The following is an 18,484-nucleotide window of genomic DNA, read 5'->3' as shown; positions in this document are numbered from 1 at the left end:
AGGTGTATATGACTTTCAGCCAAACACAATCGGAGTTATATTAAAAAATATCCTGGCTCTTCCAAGCTTTATAATGAGATTGAATGGTACCTTAGATTTTGAAGCCCAAAAAAGTGCATCCAACCATCAAAAAAGTGATCCATATGGCTCCAGGGGGGTTAATAAAGGTCTGAAGTGAAGCGATGCATTTTTGTAAGAAAACTATCCATATTTATAACTTTATAAACTATAATCACTGGCTTCCGGTACCAAGGCACCATTCACTCCCATTATAAAACTAGGAAGAGCCAGGATATTTTTTAATATAACTTTGTGTTTGGCTGCAAGAAGAAAGTCATATACACCTAGGATGGCTTGAGGGTGAGTAAATTATGGGATCATTTTCATTTTTGGGTGAACTAACCCTTTAAGTCACATAGTCTGCCATGGCTTTTATGCAAAATATCACTTGGGTCATTTTTCATAGTCCTAGAGAGCACCATGGTAAATGGATTTGGCATGCTGTCCATAATGGAGGGGCTTGAACACAGGACTGGTCTTGTGCTGAAATATAAAGGTGGAGATGAGATGTTGTCGGAAGAATAAGTGCAAGGGAAGCAGCCACTTATATATCCTTGGAATATAATTGGCAGGCCTACTGTAGATGAACAAGCTGCTCCAAAACTAACATTTGGAATTTCATATTGTGCAATCTGACAAGCGACAATCGTGAATGACAGAGAGAAAAAAACTATAACTTTAGGCTATTACTGTATCTTAAACCAGCCAAACTCTTACTAATTCCAAAATATCTCAACTCAATAAAATTGGAAATTGGTAGAGGTTGATGGAGCCAAGATAATATTTCATGTTATATAACCATAAAATTGTTTATCCACTATTGTTTTAACAAAGCCATCCTGGTCTTACACAATCATTGTAATCTCATTGTAATCAGATTGCAGTTACTGTCTTTCAGTTACAGTGATAACATAAGTAAATTACTTGCGCTAAAGGGCACCACACAAGCTAGAACCGCCACTGGTTTGGAGCTGTGCCTGAATACACAAATCTTTGCTAACACTTTCCTCAAATATGAAACTGTTGACCATTTCTCATATGCATTGTTAAAGAGACTAAAATGTTATGATTAAGTAAAAATGAGATTAATGAGACCTGTTGTAGCACTTCTTTTTAATAATGTGTCATATTTACAAGCAGACTTTTTCACTTCTTTTGTCTTGACTAATTTTCCTTCTGTTGAAGGTGTTCTGTCACTCCCGGATCATTTCAGTCCATACACAGAGGGGCGTCAGACGGGTTTGGAGAGCAGAGAGGAGGCATATGCTGAACTGGAGCTCCGCACACTAGAGCAGGCTTTACTTGCCACATGTGTCGGCAGCATCTCAGAACTGAGTGAGTGTCTATCAGACAGACAGGAAGGATCCTGTCTGTCTGTTATGTCTGATACCCCCGACTTTATCTGTCTCACTCTTTCTTTCTGTCCATTATGACCATTATGAAACATGCTGAATCATTTACAACCCTATTTAATCTATAGTTTATGCGCTTTTCTTATGTTTTAGTGTGATGCATATTGATAAAGAAACATTATGAATATTCTCTGAAATGCAATACATACATTTTTCAGTAAGATTTCAGGAAGGCACTTTATTGACCGGATATTTATTGGCATGACAAATTGTGCATTTGAATTGCCAAAGCGTTTGCAGCTTTGTAATATTAACAAATATATTAAAATAATGTTGTAAAATGCAATGATTTTATAGTGTAAAATGAATAATAATAATAAAGGAATAAAACAATACAAAAACACACTAGTGATAAAATAATAATTAAAAAATAAATAAAAACAAAGGAAAATATTTGGAACAACATGCAATAATTGAGAGTCATTAAGACAGATTAAATAAAGTTGAAAAATAAGATTAAATATACAACGAAAGAGACAACTGTGATCATGTAAACATACTGTAAGTATACTAATATAGGTACTCTGTTAAATAAACTATTTTTTCTCCTGCATCTTCATTGTGAAAAGGTTCTAGCACCATTTCTTCATTGTGTTAACATTCAAGGAACATCCCATTCTAATTATCAACCATCAGTCCCTTCATACATTTAGATTAAGTCAAGTGTGTAGTCATTTCATTGTGGTTAATATCTCCACCTGATTGTTCCAAGTATCATATAGAGAAACACTTGCCTGCTGTTGTCCCATGTACAAGCAGTGTGCAAAAGGAGATCATGTGAATGCTAGTTATCTTTCCAGACTGATTAGCCCATTATTTCACACTCTGGGTAAACACCACTCATATCATTCTTTAAACAGAATGTTTCATGAAGGAAATAGACAAAAGGACACAAAAAGATAGACTTTGGGGCCCATCAGCCAGTATCTGGTTTTGTGCCATCTGTACCACTATGTCCAGATAATTCCTGCAGGATGTTATGGGGTTAAAATATCCCTCTTATCAGAATAACATGTCTGTCCTCTGCCTTGATAATACCAGACTCGCATCTGCCTTGAAATGAGGCACGCAATGTCAGCAATGCAGACTGACTGCTTGGCTCCAGTTGATACAAGCTATATCAGGTCTGGATTTTTATTGGATTTATAAAACATTTTGGGTGAACTATCCCTTTAACAAAATGTTATAATGTAAAAAGAAAAGATTACAGTCTCTTATTCTACAAGGTTTCACAAATACACTTTTTAAACATCCAACTATCACTGTCGGCTCATTGTACAATGTTTTGGTTCCCTCCTCACGTGAGATTACATTTCATTACAAACTTCCTCCTGCAGAAGAGCGAACACTCAGCTGTTTGTCTCCCGCAGCACAAGGGCACGTTCATGCATGCCAATCGTTCAGTTGGGCATAAGCAAACGTACACAAACTCAATTAATTCAGTGAGAGCTCACTTTGTGCGCTGCCCGTGAGGTTGCTGGCTCAGTTGACATCTTCCTATGAGCATGATAGTTTGATCCAGAGGTACTCAGGAGGCTGGGCGGACACTGGGGCATCTGTACGGCCTCAGCTGCCCTGGAACCCTGGACACAAATGGGCAATCCACATAACCCAAAAAGCAGGATTTGGGCCTCAGTCACATTCATTTTCATCGCATATTTTTTCAATAAAATAAAAGTGAATGGTGTCTTTCTGCCTAACATCACCTGAACTATCCCTTTATCATGATAATATTAGCATAATTGTAAAATTAACAATTTTGTAAATGAGTCATTAATGACTTAACAAAAGTCAAGTTGTGTAATCAAGTAAAAATGATTGAAATACTTTAGACTAAAAGTCTTCTCAGGGTTACTCTATTTGGTTTGAACAAAATGTGCCTTTAAATTTTTTTTTTCACACAGTCGTGAGGGTCTAAAGGGGTCTTTGTTTTATTTTTAATGTCATTTTTTATTTTTTATGTCACATGACAATTTTTTTGTTTGTTTTTTGTCACATGGCTACGACACTTTTGATGTTTTTACCTCCATCTCCTGTTGTTTACCGGCGGTTACATCTTCTTGCACTTCTTCATGAAAACATAGGCTCAAATATGAGTATTGCCACCTTGTGGTCCCACTAATTGGTGCAAATAATTCCAGGCGCATGCACATCTGCACACAAGAAAGATACAGCTAGCTTGTATGTGTTGAATTGTATGGTGATTGTAATAGTGTGAAATATTCAACAAATATCCCACATTGAAATATGATTTGTTGAGTTATTTTATTGATTCTCATTATTATTCATCAGGCGACCTGGTATCACGTGCCATGCACCATATGCAGCGACTCAGTTCAGTCCGTCACGGCCTCAGTCCGGCTCGCCACGCCCACCAGCAGCCCGTTTCCTGGTCTCCAGATGCCCTCCACACCCTCTATTATTTCCTGCGATGCCCACAAATGGAGTCCATGGAGAACCCCAACCTGGATCCACCCAGGATGGCCCTGAGCAAAGAAAGGTGAGACCACCTCCCATTAATCCAGTCTCCAGTCCACACAATGGGCTTTAAGCTAATTAACAGTCCTTTAACGACCCACTGATATGTGTGTCAGGATCCATGAAATCCAATAGCCTGAAGGTGCTTCTAAAGCTGTTAATGATATAGTAGACCTGCGGAGAGTTCCTGAAAGCCCTTTCCAAGCTGCTGTGTACTGGATGTTCATTGAGTTTTGTTCTTAAAGTGGTTGTTTCAGAGGAGGTTTGGCTCATTAGATGTCCTGTCTTGCTCTTGGGATGTCCTCAGGATATTACCTACAGTATTTAAAGTAAATAAGAAGATTTACATAATGCAGAGTTCAGTTACAGGTTTACTGTAAATGTTGGCTGTAAACTGCATTGAGGTAGGATACAAAGACAATAGAGTGCAACAGTCTGGTTCCGGAAGTAAAAATCCCATTAATTTTCTCCACTAACGAATTGATTTTTAATGTTAACTTATAAACCTTTAATGACAGACCGACTGTGAGCTCCGGGGTTGTTAATCGGAGGTATATGCTTCTGTTGAAGCCATCTGTCTATGTTTAATAACAGAATTCCTGGTGAAGAACTGCACTATCCATAATGCTGAAGAGAGATCCACCAATCAAGTGAACTGCGGCCAACAAAGTGCGCCAAAAGAGCTCTGCAGCGACTGCCCACTCGCATCATACCCTTTGACTGATGCAATAGAGTTGATCTTGATCTTAAACTATTTATTTGTTTGCATGTGTCTGAAAACGATCTTTAAATATATGGATTCTACACTCATAATCAAAAACTTTAAATCAATTGTTTTATATTTTCCCACCATTTTTAATTCAATGATGTCTTCAATGCTTCATGAGATTGTAGTCAATACCCTCATGAAAGACGGACGGTAAGTACAGTCTTGTAACTTTGTCTTTTGGTCTGATTTTCAAAAATGTTATTTAAAAAAAAAAAGAAAAGGTGTAATGTTGTTATACACCTGGAGCTGATTGGTTCGGTTCATGGCATAAACTCATTGTGCTACGCAAGATGAGTAGTTTGCAACACGTGGTCCAAAGGCAAATATTTATGGCTTACATCATTCTTAGAAGTGTGTACTTTAATAGTGTAGTGTGCACTTTTCATCCTTAGAAGAAGTATGCAAATAAAATACAAATTAGTAAACATCTCCCATTATTCTGCAAGTAGCTAGTTAATATGGACATATCTTCTCTGCTCTAAACTGGGGTCAGTATACCTTCTAACCCTCTCATCTTACACTGTCTCCTTGATGTGTGACCACTTAACACCCAGCAGTCCTATTCACCTTTTCTGACCCTTTCCTCCCTCTTCAGTCGTCATTAATCAACATTCCTACTACTAACCTATGTCTCAGATGGCCAGACATCGTTGAATCCATAATGGCCCCTTTCAGTTTACGGGCCTCTGTTAGGACCACACAGCACGTGTGTGTGCCATTGAGGCTTTTTATTAGACCTTTTCATAAAGGTTTTATAGACTTTTCAATAGGAGGCTTGTTGAGGGGATCTTAAATAATGGTTGAGCCCTTTACTGTAATTACTGCGGTACCACCTGTATCTCATTCTGCTGTTCCCCCACAAAGAACAATACCCCAATAATGATTTTCTGGCACAATGGTGAAGGAAGATTCATGATGGGAGTGCTAGAGTTGGCAGGGAGGCACTATTAACTTCTTGGCACTGTTCTATATTTAATCTCTTACACAAGTCATCCAGCCAATATCAAGATCTGCCCTTTACTTACTCAATGAATTCTCAACCTGTTATTGCATACATGTGTGTACACAATCAAGACATTCGGATATTGTGCTCTGCACTCAACAACAAAGATAAAAGAATTTAACAAGCATTTAATACAATCACGAAAGGATTCACTTTTTTAATGCAGTAGTATAGCTGTATGATCTGAATATCATTAAATAAAAAAGTGTAATAATAATAAAAGTAATCAATATGACTCATGCATTTTATTCCAAATGTTCTGAAGCTGAATTAATTTGTGCGATGAGCAAAGCAAATTTTAAGTCGCTATTCACTCACAAATCAAATTATATAATTAGCAAAGAGAAAAAAATCAAATATGGTGGATACATCTGTAACATTAAACCTCATTGTTCTCATAGGTTTTCGTGACCATTCATAATAAAGTCATTTCGCACATATTTAGGGGTCCAAGCATAGAAAGTTAGGTTTCTTTTTCAACCCTAAAATTGTCTGGGCAGCAAAAATCTAGAGACCCCAAATTTGGCAGGATGGTCCCAAATCCCTCCACAACTCAGGTGCACACAGACACACTCATCTGACTCTAGGTGGCACTATAATACACACTTTTACATTTTCGCCAATATCTTCAAACCCGTATGGGCTAGAATTAAAATGATTCTGTCCGGAGCAAAACAAAACATATATTTCTGATTTATTTTGCATCTATAAAAGATATTTTGAATTTTCTAAAATAAAAACAAAAAAAAAAACCGAATTTTTCTGACTCGTAGACCACTAGCAAATTTTGTGCAAATTGGACCAATGGTCTTGGAGCAGTTTGAAAACTAGGCCCTGACAGACCTGTCCTGTTAAATGTGGTGACTTTGGCTATTTTCTACACTTTTCCAAACTTCTTGGACCCCAATAATTGCAGCTGATGACTAAATTAATTATTTACATTTCATCCATGTTCACATTAATCCATTTTCATTTGAAAACTCAGTCTTCAGTTGCTTAACGTCAACATTTTCCAAAGTTTGCACTAATAGAGTGTTTTCCAAAGTCTCCATTTTGGTGGAGGAAAACTCCACCTGTTCTAGTGTGGATGAGATGCGTAAACGTAGTGAAATCAAAGCATTTTCAATTAAAAACATATAAGTGTGGATATGGCCTTAATTTTGGGGTGAACTATTCCTTTAATTGTATGAAAGTTTTCGAAGTAAAAGTCAAGGTGAGGAGCTCTCGAGAAGTTTGCTTCGAACTAGTGTAAATAAAATGGCGTATCGCTGTTTTTTATCTGATATTGTATTTCGCAAACTAAGTAAGTTGAGGAAGGAATCAAACACAGTCTACAAGAATATTCCTCTCTAAAGTAGCGTTAGGAAGTACAATGGATTTTTGTGAATTGGTTAATTTAAGTGTTTAATTGTGAACTGGTCGCCGACTCAAATATTTTGTTAAATACTACTCACTGTTTTTCATAGTTTTTTAATTTAGTTTTTTAATTCACTCTAAGAATACATTTATTCTCATTGTTTTTGTGCCGAGACAACACATGTTTGTCTAAATGATATAATCTGATAATTATCTAAAAGATATTGTCCCCTTAAATAAAAAGTGTGAGGCAGCCATTTTGAATGAGGTGTACCGCACTAATAAAACAATAACATGCTTTTATTTTGAGTCACCGTCTGGGAGAAATGCAATGAAAAATCAGCAATCAACCAAAGTATACAAAGACCCTTCATTTAAAAAACCCTTACAGTGTTCTGTACTGTACAGGTATATGTATTACTCAAGATTTTGAATTCAAACAAATTCACAAATCTCTCTCATTTGAAGTATAAGCAGGATTAATTATCATCTGCTGTCAAACCGCTACACATTCCTGGCTTGAAAACCACAGTGTTTAAGATGCAATGCTCATGGAGTTGCCTGCCAGACGCTAAGGTTTGTATATGACTCAGAGACAGCTTTGAAGAAAAGGAATATGTGTTTATAGCGAGAAGACCGGCTATGTGGTCTCAGTAGTGAACTCTTAATCATGTTACACATCTCTGGTGTAATCTAGTCACCTCAGAGACCTTGACACATGTGTAAATGTGTGTGCTAGTCCATGCAATTAGCCCAAAGCGCTATACAGTTTCCACAAGCCCTGATTAGCCGAGCTTTGATATAGGCCAAAAATGAGCTCAGATTTCGGGTCGAAGGCCGCGGGGTGAGCCTAAGCCCTTGATTCAGAAGCAGGGGATATTATTGAAGTGTGACCTAGGGGCCAAACGCACAAGAGATGGAGGGATGCGGACAGACTTTTCCTTTTCACAAGCATGACTCTCTGACAACAGAACAAAGCCAGGGTTATAAAAATTTTGGAGAGCTTCAATTTCATGCTGGTTTTGTTTACTCTTCAGATAAGAGTGGGTCAAAGGACTGGACTATACATCAAAGTATATGTTTGGCTAAGTCTTAAGGAGTAACTAACTAATATTAGTGATACCTTAAGTGCATTTTTCAGTAGCGTGACAGTAATTCAGCTGTTTTCAAAACAGATAAGCTACTTTTTCCAGTGAATAGCCAAGAAAATACTTCATTACCTTACTTAATTGAATTTAAGAATGTTTTTACAAGCTGAAAGATTTATGTTGCCCCTTTATGTAGTTTCAGTGTAATTAGCTTTTTATCATTGAAATTTGTACCGTAGCAAGCTAGCTACTTTTTTAAAAAGCATAGCTTGGATGTATTTTAACAACTTAGCTTGGCAAGCTAGTTTCAAACTACCATCCCAAACACTGGTTTGTGTGCATCCATGAAAGTGTGGTAGCTAGTTTTTACATAGCATGCTAGTTCTATTGTTTGGTGGACTATCAGATTTTGTAGCATCAATAATTTCATTTAGCAATAAAAAAAGAGCTAACACTTCAAGTTGTTTGTTTGTTTGTATTTTGGTGTAGTGTTCATAAAAATTCCTTTGGCGCTGTTGGTAGCCGTGTATTCATTAAACATATTCATATAGTTGAATATGTTTAATGAATGTGTACACAAAATACCCAGTTTATATAATGTGTACACAAAATACCCATTCACTTTCTCAGTCTCAGACTTATTTAGTTAGTGTACAAACTTATATCTCCTTCCACACAAACACAAAGATATACAATCAAATCCTTATATGCTCTCAGATAGCGGCGACTCCAACACCATCCACCCCTCTTTTGACTGCCAAAAGTAAACACACTTAAAAGGCTGCAATCTATTAGTCTTGACAGACCACATGGAAAAGAGTGGCCACAAGTTGTTTCCTTTGATCAATACAGTAGGGAACTAAATGTACTCTTATAATGTCAAGAAGTGTGTTTCTTATGTTTGTCTTAATTAAACTTTTTACAGTTTTCTCAAGCAATATCTGTCCTCACTTTCTCATGAAGATCTTTTCTTATGCTTGGATTAAGGTTAATCTGTTTTTCACAAGTCAAGTACCACTAAAACCTCATATGTTTCTCTGATGGACAGGCATTTTGCAGCTCCTGCAAAAGGTGTTTGTAGTCTAAACTCCAGAAAGCCAATATGAAATCCGATCTCTACAAACACATTCGTATTTGGTTTCAAAGATAAATTAAAATACATTTTTTGGAATTCCTTTTTTAGTCTTAACTGTTAGATCGCATTTCAAGAAGTCATACAATGGAAAGCAATGGCCAGAAATATTTGCTACTTCACACAAGTACACAAACCCAGCCAATGTATTTCAAGTGTGTTGTTCTTCAGTACTCAAGGGTGCGACATAGTTACCTTCAAATGCATGCAACATTAAACCAGATGTGTTGTTATTCTGCTGGCTAGCTATAATCGTGATGACATTGAAGAAAACTTGCTGAGCAAAATTCTCTTTGATCTGTTTTTTGAGTTGTGGCATAAGTCTTGAAAGAGAACACTGGCTGCGTCTCGTTTGGAAGGCTGCGTCCTCCGGAGGTTGCATTTGTCGGCCGGATACGTCATCGAGGCTGTCTCGTTTTAAAAAAGCGAGTAGGACACTTCGAATGCAGCCTTCCAATGCGACCTTCTTTCATGGGAATTCAGAGGATGCATGAGGTGTATCCTTCGTGGGCACTCAAAACCCACAATTCTTTGCTTCAACAGAAATTAAAAAAAAAGGAAAGTCAATTTGCCCGTAAATATGATGTTCGCAAGGAATGTTAATTCCCAATTTAAAGTACCTCAGTAGATGGGTGCAGAGTATATAATATGTATAATTATATTAATATATAATTAAAATAAAGTATTAGACTAAAAGTACACCTGTAAAATTTCTCTTTACATCATTATAACTCTCCTAAAATGTACCTCAGGCATTCCCTTCCAGAGGGACTTTGTTTCCTTCTCACTCAAAGCGCTCGCGCTTGTTAAAGAGTAGCGTGCTGTCATAGCAACCATGTTACCTTCCGTTTCCGGAATTTTGGATGTTTTTACAACTTTTGGCACCTTTCATGTCCCAGGGGTTAATTTGTTATTAAAAACAAATAGATATTTTTTCTTTTTGTTATATTAAGTTCTCATTGAAACTGACTTAGAAACTTTTCATCAGGTTTTCATCATTTATTTTTGGTACTTTTCAAATGCCTTTTATGTATGGCTTTTACTGTTTTAGTCTTGTTCCAGACTCAGACTTTTAATATTAAACTATAAAAATACATTATAATTTAAAACTAGGATAATTTAAACAGAGTGAAATAAACACTATGAATGTCCCACAGTTGTGATGTCATTTCCACCAAACCAAACAATTTTGCCATTTTGTTTATTAATTTACTTATTTTCAAAAGTGAGAGTACTTGTTTACTAAGTCAACAAGTGTCAGTGAATTGCATGCTTGAGATGAAATATGAGACAAGTGATGTTTGAAGGTAAATATCACATGTGAGCAGAATATTTATTATAGGTTTCATTTCCAATCAAACTGTAGTTTTGCCAAATTATGCAAAAAGTGTGAAAATATTATTTAAATGTGTATATTTAAGATACATAAAATATTAGCTGTGTAATTAGCTTTAGCAAGACAAGAGAGGTGCCATTTTATTTTAAAAGCTTAAAAAATGTCATTTCCATCAGTGTCAAAACACAATACAAAATTTGAGATGTTCTGGAAATGTATGGAGGGTCAAATTACTCACAAATAAATAAATAAGTAAATATTCAATCAATCAATAAATACATAGTGAATAAAGGGATCATTAAATAAATAAATAAATATTGAATTAATTACATGTGAAATTAAATAACTAAATAAATAATAAAATTCATCATGAAATTGTAAAAACAAAAACGATAAAAATATGATACAATTATGAAATAAACCATTAAATGTTCCTTGTATTTCATTTTAGCCCTATTTTGCATCCATTTTCATTTTAGGGTTGAATTTACATTTAGAGATGAGCTTCTTTTCATTTTCAGTGTTAATTTATATATATATACACAGTGCTAAAAGTGCCCAAAGATGAAGAAACACACACTTGCATTCACATTTTGGTGAAGTTTTGTTTTGATATTGGGTCTTTTCATCCTGAATATCCTCCCTCAACACTTAAAATAGCTTCTCCTTATCTTCAGACATGAAAGCACACTTTAGAATTTGTTTTCTATTTTTATTTGTCTTATTACCCAAAATTGCCCCTGTCAAGTTGTCTTCTGTGTATGTTTGTTGTGGTCTAGTGTGTCTATAGTTCTCAGAAGATTAGTTTCTCATATCTTCATTGTTTATTGAGCTTCACGCTCTTCTCAGTTTAGCTCATTTACATGTCTTGCTGGGCCAAAAGACTCTCCACGGGATGTTGTTGTTTTGACGTCATTATGTTCATGCAGTGTATCGAGCTCTCGGGGGACAAACTTTCAGGCTGGTATCTTCTCTAAATCCGTTTTGCATACTTTATCTGAGGGGGTAAAAAGCTGGGGAGACGTTATCAAACACACAGAGTGCTAGCTGCCGGTGGAAGTGGGTATGTGGATCGTCTTATCAAGGTTTTGCTTACAAAAAGATTAGATTAGAATTTGGGAAGGGGACGCTGGGACTGGTGCCTGGTGTTGATACTTCATGGTTCAGGCTGATTGGATGTAAAACAAAGCTAACAAATCACTAAAAAGTGACAATACCTTCCCCTCCTAGTGCATAAGGTCTAATGGTGATAGTGGGAACAATGAAAGAAATGTTGTCAAATATTTACTCACCCTCATGTCGTTCCATACCCATATGATATTATTTCTTCTGTGCAACATACAAAGGAGAACTTCACAAAACACTTTTGCAAGTTTGAGTATTCTGAAGTGCAAATGAGATTTGAGAGCTTTGGTAAAGGGGAAGATAATGACTAATAACAGTAAATAATTACTTTTTAATGATCAAATGACTTCAGATAACTTGCAATATAGCACATTTTCCAGTCTTGTTTTCCAGTAAAAAATTCAAGATGCAACTATTGAAACTATTGTGGGTTTTGTCTTAAGACAAGATGCAACTATTGAAAAGCAAAATGTCTCAAGATATTTTGTCTTGTTCTCAGAGAAATCTAACAAAATGTATTGAAGTTTATGCTTATAACAAGAAAAAAAACTAGCAGTGCTATGCGATAAGTCGTACGTGCAATGTCAATGGGCATGGCCATGAAGTATTGTAGTCTAGGTGCAAGTGAGTTGGTAAAATTGCACACTCAAAGCGCTAACGGATCAAGTGAAATTTAATTCTGAGATTCCATTCCCTGTCAAGCACCAGTGATATAAACAAAGACAGCACATTCATAAGAAGTTGGTAGTGTAAATGGGATTCATGCAATGAATTAGAAGAATAGAAATATGGACTTATGTTCTTTTGTACATTAACTGCGTCCTTGTTGAATGTAAGGCATATTTCTATAACAGTGACACGCTCCGTTTATACACATGGAAAATGTGGTTCTAGTCAGGATTTGGATGTATAGGCTTAGTTAAATCATAGTTAAAGTGTGACGAGGAGGAGGGCATACCCTGGCCTTGATGGAGCACAGCCGGCGGGAGAGCGAGATAAGGGGCAGCCGGAGACGCCGGTACGAGATAGACGCATGCAGCCACATTGCATGTGTGTCTATGTTTTTTTATGTTGAGTTTTATCATTAAACATTATGTTTACTGTTCAGCCAGTTCCCGCCTCCTCCTTGCCCAACCGTTACCTGTTACAGTGGTCTCGAAACCCGGGAGGGAGGAGGGATGCGCTGTTGCGGAGTCTTCGGAGCTGCCATCTGACGGTGGAGCAGCTGTGGCCGTCTCCGTGGGGACAGAAGGGTCACTGCTGGCCTCTGAGAGCCGGAGGAACCATGGCCGTCTGCCGAGAAGGGGAGGAGTGGTTCCGTCCACCGGGGGCCGGAGGACTCGCTGCCATCCGCTGGGGGAGGAGTGAGCTGGCGTCCACCATAGGGCTGAGGAGTGGTTGAGGTGGCGCCCTGGCCTGAATCGGGCTGGGGAGGAGTGTGACGAGGAGGAGGGTGTGGCCAGGCCGTGATAGAGCACAGCTGATTAGCAGGAGAGCGAGATAAGGGGCAGCTGGGGACGCCGGTTTTAGAGAGACAAGTTACATGTGTGTCTAAGATTGTTTAATGTCATTGTTAAGTTAATTTATGCATTAAAAGTGTATGTTGATTGTTCAGCTGATTCCCACCTCTTCCTTGCCCATTCTTTACATGTTACACAGAGAATGAAAGTATTATTAATCTGATTGATCTCCAAACTGCAAATGCAGGAACTGAGTTTAGACTTTGCGCGGAAAACCGATGTGGTACTGAAACATCTTAGTACAATGACCCATTTCTCAAGAAATTAGCAAATTGTGCTTTGTGCCACATCAATACGATACAATAATCCAACAGTTTGCATGTATACACCCACAGATAGCGCAAACACTCCCACCCATGGCCATTTGTGCTTTGCGCTGTCATGAAAATTGTGCTTAGAATTAGTAATCTCACAAAAAGTTGATAACACGATGTGTACGGTTTTTGCACATTGCGCTGTGCCTCGCACAATCATGAAAATAGAGCCATAGAGCTTCTCAGTGTATGGAGTAGTTTTATGCTACTTTGCTACTTGACTGCATCAGCTGACTTTCATTATATAGAAAAGAGCAGCTTGGACATTCTTGAAAATATCTTATATTGTGTTGAAAGAAAGAAAAAAGCCATTCATACATTGTGCAATTTAGTTCATTATTTGACTTGATCTGGGTCCAGCCCTTATGTTTCTATCAAACGCAACTGCACAATTTCTGTACTCGTTATGAAACTCACACAAATACAAACACAACACACTCATGTCTGCAGGGGGGAGTGTGAGGCGACTCCAGCAGCTGTATCTCATTCTCAGCATGAATTAATTGATATGACAGGGTGCTGAAAGACCCGACCCATCTCACTGAAAGATTTCTCTTGTTGCGCAAGCCCTTATTTTCAAAAACTAGCAGATTTAGTGCAGTGTGGCCAAACTTTTTTACACATCCTTGGATCTCTGCAGACTTGTTACACGCATACAGCATCAATTCCTCATTGAAAGATTTTATTTGGCATAATAAGTGCATGATAAGTGCATGTATACTATTTCCTTAGTGGTATTAATGAAGTAAATGGAGTATGACATGCTGAAACATGGACCTTGTTTATTAGTGTCAATATCAACAGGGGTGTAGTATACCAATAGTGAAAAGTTTGGACACATCTACTCATTCTTTATTATTACTATTTTCTTTTGTATATTTTAGAATATAATCAGTATAATTTCCAGCTCACCCTTAAAAATATTGTTCTACTTATTATATTAGTTTTAATCATTTAAGCACATGGTAGTGTACTTTCAACCCAACTTCTCATGTATAACAATAAAAACAAAACTATTGCAATAATAGTAGAAATAAAGGATTGCAAACAAACTTGTGATGACATACTTCCTATTTCCTGTTGCCCCTCATTCAGGCCATTTCTTCTGCTCCCACCACTGATGGAGTGGATGCGTGTGGCCATCGTACACTCTGAGCATCGGCGCAGCTTATTGGTGGACAGCGATGATGTCAGACAGACGGCACGCCTACTCCTGCCAGGACTGGACTGTGAGCCCAGACTGCTAAAGTAAGAAATTCAAAAACAACTTTACTGACAAACAAAGAGATAATAATGGAAGTTAATGCTATTAATTGTAACAAAACCATAACACCAAGCTTTCCATTGAGTGCTCGGCCTTACCTGTGAGCGCAAGCTCCTAATCATTACAATTATCATTTAATTTAATTATCGAATGAACAAATCTGTTTTTGGAAGTTCAAAAAATGTATTCAAAATATTTTGAGCCAATGGGCATGTCCCAATCTGTGGGCATTTTCAAACTGGAATGGACATTCCTTCCAACTATCCAATGAAGTAGGAAATCTCAATGTATTTAGGGCATAATCATCTAAAGTGGTTAAAAATTGCCCATCCCAGTTTGAAAATGCCCACTGATTATGAAACACCCATTTTTGTTCTGCAGAGTCCAGTCTTGAAATGACCAGATATTGGACCAGGAGCTGTGTAACATATTTACACAGAAAAGGTCTAATTTTCCTGATGTTGTAAAGGATTGAATCTGCATGGTAGACCGGGCGGTTGATGAGAGGTGGGCGGTAAAATTAAACTGGTCATCTATCACAACTCCCAGGTTCTGAGCTGTTTTGGTTGGCGTTAGTGTAGTTGAACCAAGATGAATAGTGAGGTTGTGGTCAACAGATGGGTTGGCTGGGATCACAAGGAGTTCTGTCTTGGCAAGGTCGAGCTGAAGTTGGTGTTCCATCATCCAGGCTAAAATGTCTGAGAGGCAGGCAGAGGTACGAGCTGAGACAGTAGGGTCAACAGGCTGGAACGACAGGTAGAGCTGCATATTATCTGCATAGCAGTGGTAGGAAAAGCCATATACCTCAATGATTGGTCTGAGTGATGTTATGTACATTGAGAAGAGGAGGGGTCTAAGCACTGATGTACACCAGTGGACAGCTGGTGTGACTTGGACACCTCTCATCTCCAGGAGACCTTGAAAGATCTGCCAATGAGGTATGATTCAACCCATCCAAGCACAGGTCCTGTGATACCCCGGTCAGAGAAGGTGGACAGGAGGATCTTGTTCACTGTGTTAAAAGCAGCAGACAACTGAGGAAGGATAAGGACAGATGATTTGGTGTTAGCACTCGCCAGTTGCAGGGTTTCAGCTACTAACAAGAGGGCAATCTCTGATGAGTGTCTTTTTTTAAGCCAGATTGATGTCTGTCAGGTAGGTTTGTCTGTGAGAGAATATCAGACAACTGCAGAGGGATACTCGAGCCTGCTTGAAATTATTGGGAACGTTTCCAGTTCTGAGAGATGTGTTGATAATGTGTGTGAGTGCGATTAACACGGGTAACACCAATACTCCAAAATAACACCAATTACATTTTCTAAATTGGGCTAATTTTTAATACCATATGAAAATGCTTAACACGTGCAGTTTTCGTTCCTGTATTTAAATATTTCCTATTGTAAAATTCATAGTTTGATCTCATAGGGTCTTTAAAGCTGAATTATTTAACTTTTTTGGAGTTAAATAATCTTTCTCCGATCCCAGCTTAATATGCAGTGACAACTTTAAGTACACCATTCATAGGTTAATTTTCTCAAAAACGTTACTCAACCAATGATGTGATATAGGGGCGGGACTATCTGACTGTTTGAACACCACCAGACAAGGGGCGTATTCACATAGTCACATAGTTTTTTTTTGCAATTTCATTTGGTGGTGCTAGTGTCTCAGAAATTACATCAGATTTAAAGGTAGTTTGCAAGTTCTGCAGGCCATCATGGGTTGTAAATGTAACTAAAACAATAAAGTTTAAAAATGTCAACAGATGTTTATGGCCTCAAATTAAATTATCACACATGATCTCATGCTATATACACTTATGCGTGACTTTTCATCGAACTGTATTAAAACTTTGGCAAAGACCGAACTGTTGCCCACATGTTGATGTCAAGACCTCCGCTTATTCTTTATGATTTCTAAACGCTTGAGGAAAAATACAGCACTCCACCCAGGAAACCATGTGAGAAACTCCAATGTCCACTGACTCATCTGCTCTTTTTCTAGGCCTGAGTGCTGTTTTAGTTCCTTCAAGCGTTTGGATGCCAAAGCCGCCACAGAAAAGTTCCAGCTGGACCTGGGCTTTAGGATGCTGAACTGCGGCCGCACTGATCTGATTGGCCAGGCAATTGAGCTGCTGGGGCCAGATGGTGTCAACAGCATGGATGACCAGGTACCATGCGACCAGAACCGTAAACCTGATTTGCAACAACACCTCTCAGCTCCTAAAACCAAATGATACATCACTGTGTTAAACTGATTTCAAGTTTCGGATCCAAATGTCAAACTCTACTCACTCTCTCCATATCTGCATCAGGGTATGACCCCACTGATGTATGCCTGCGCAGCTGGAGATGAAGCTTTAGTCCAGATGTTGATTGACGCTGGAGCCAATCTAGATGTAGTGGTAAGCACCACCAGTTACAATCTCAGTCAGTCACTAATTTTTGACAGCCTGTTTACGCCAAGCCCATATGGGTTAATGTTTCAAATGTTTTTTGCAAAAAATACCTAAATTAGTTTTTCAGCAACTGAACAAGACAGTCTGACAATTAAAAAGGTTGACCTAGCTTTGAAAACAAAACAAATAAATGACAGATCATTCCTGTGTGATATTACACATGGTGAAGAGTTCAAAGAGATGAGGCATGTGATGGTAACAAATTTTCACAAGCTTTTGTCATGTATAAAGTATTATCACAGTATTGAATTACATTACAAAAATGTGTTGAAAGATAAACAATCTTTATTGTTGTTCTCTTAATAACAAGGTTAATAACTTTTTTCAATACCGAACTGGCCTTTCAAATTAACAGATAACATAGAGCCCTGTACATAAAAAAATTATAATTGAACAACTAATTAGCTACAACAGTAGTATGCATGTTTCATCTGGATAGCAAGCCAGTTGCTAATATATAGCTAGGCGCTAGCTACAAATGTAATAACCACAAGTTCACTCCCACTGCATTGCAACATACGATTGCGTTGCGTTCCAGCATGTATTTATATTGAAATCATCATTGTGCCACATTGCCATTGTTACAGGACTTAGTATTAGCTGATAACAACTTTATTTTAGTTGTTACTACAAGATGCAAATGTGTAGCTAGTTTAGGGAACTTCTCTTCGGCCACTTAACAAGAAGGCTACACATTATCTGCAAATGCAACAGTTCACCTTCTTCATCATCTTAGTTGTCACTTACCTAGTTGTCTAGGTTTTCAGAAACAGTTTTAACTGTCACAACTTTCAGTACCTTTATCTCACTGAATTGCACGGGATGATTGTCCCGCAGATGAGCGAACACGTTACAGGTGTTACCGTGTTTCGCTGGCACTTTTCTGCAACGTTTTTACACAAAGGGAAACTATCTTCGACCAACTATCTCCTTAACTCTTATATGACAAATAACTCTTATTTTACACTGCACGTTATGGTTCGACTCAATTCTTGGCTGATCGTCATAGTTGCGCCACCTCTACTGCCGTGACATCATCTTAAACACAACCGCTAGCTATTAGCTACTAGCTCATTGTGCTGGATAAAGCAGTTGTTACATGGTGATTTTACACAAGTGTAACAGTTAAATTGGTCTGGTTTTTTTAGAAGCAAGCTTCCAGTAGCTGG

At 37.8% G+C, this 18,484-nt stretch overlaps 1 protein-coding gene across 1 annotated transcript in view; it reads left to right on the top strand.

Annotated features, from left to right (window-relative positions):
* The window catches only part of LOC127638539 (ankyrin repeat and BTB/POZ domain-containing protein 2-like), a 62,272-nt gene that overhangs the window by 30,087 nt on the left and 13,701 nt on the right, over positions 1-18,484 (top strand). Inside the window, exons 3-7 of the mRNA XM_052120104.1 lie at positions 1,246-1,395; positions 3,765-3,972; positions 14,689-14,841; positions 16,862-17,027; positions 17,172-17,261. Of these exons, the coding sequence (XP_051976064.1) occupies positions 1,246-1,395; positions 3,765-3,972; positions 14,689-14,841; positions 16,862-17,027; positions 17,172-17,261 (767 nt within the window). The remainder of the gene's footprint in view (positions 1-1,245; positions 1,396-3,764; positions 3,973-14,688; positions 14,842-16,861; positions 17,028-17,171; positions 17,262-18,484) is intronic.

The sequence above is a fragment of the Xyrauchen texanus genome, chromosome 46 (genome assembly GCF_025860055.1).
Source record: "Xyrauchen texanus isolate HMW12.3.18 chromosome 46, RBS_HiC_50CHRs, whole genome shotgun sequence".
Taxonomy (NCBI): domain Eukaryota; kingdom Metazoa; phylum Chordata; class Actinopteri; order Cypriniformes; family Catostomidae; genus Xyrauchen; species Xyrauchen texanus.
Note: the sequence above shows the minus strand (reverse complement) of the source record. Positions and strands in the feature narration are given on the sequence as shown.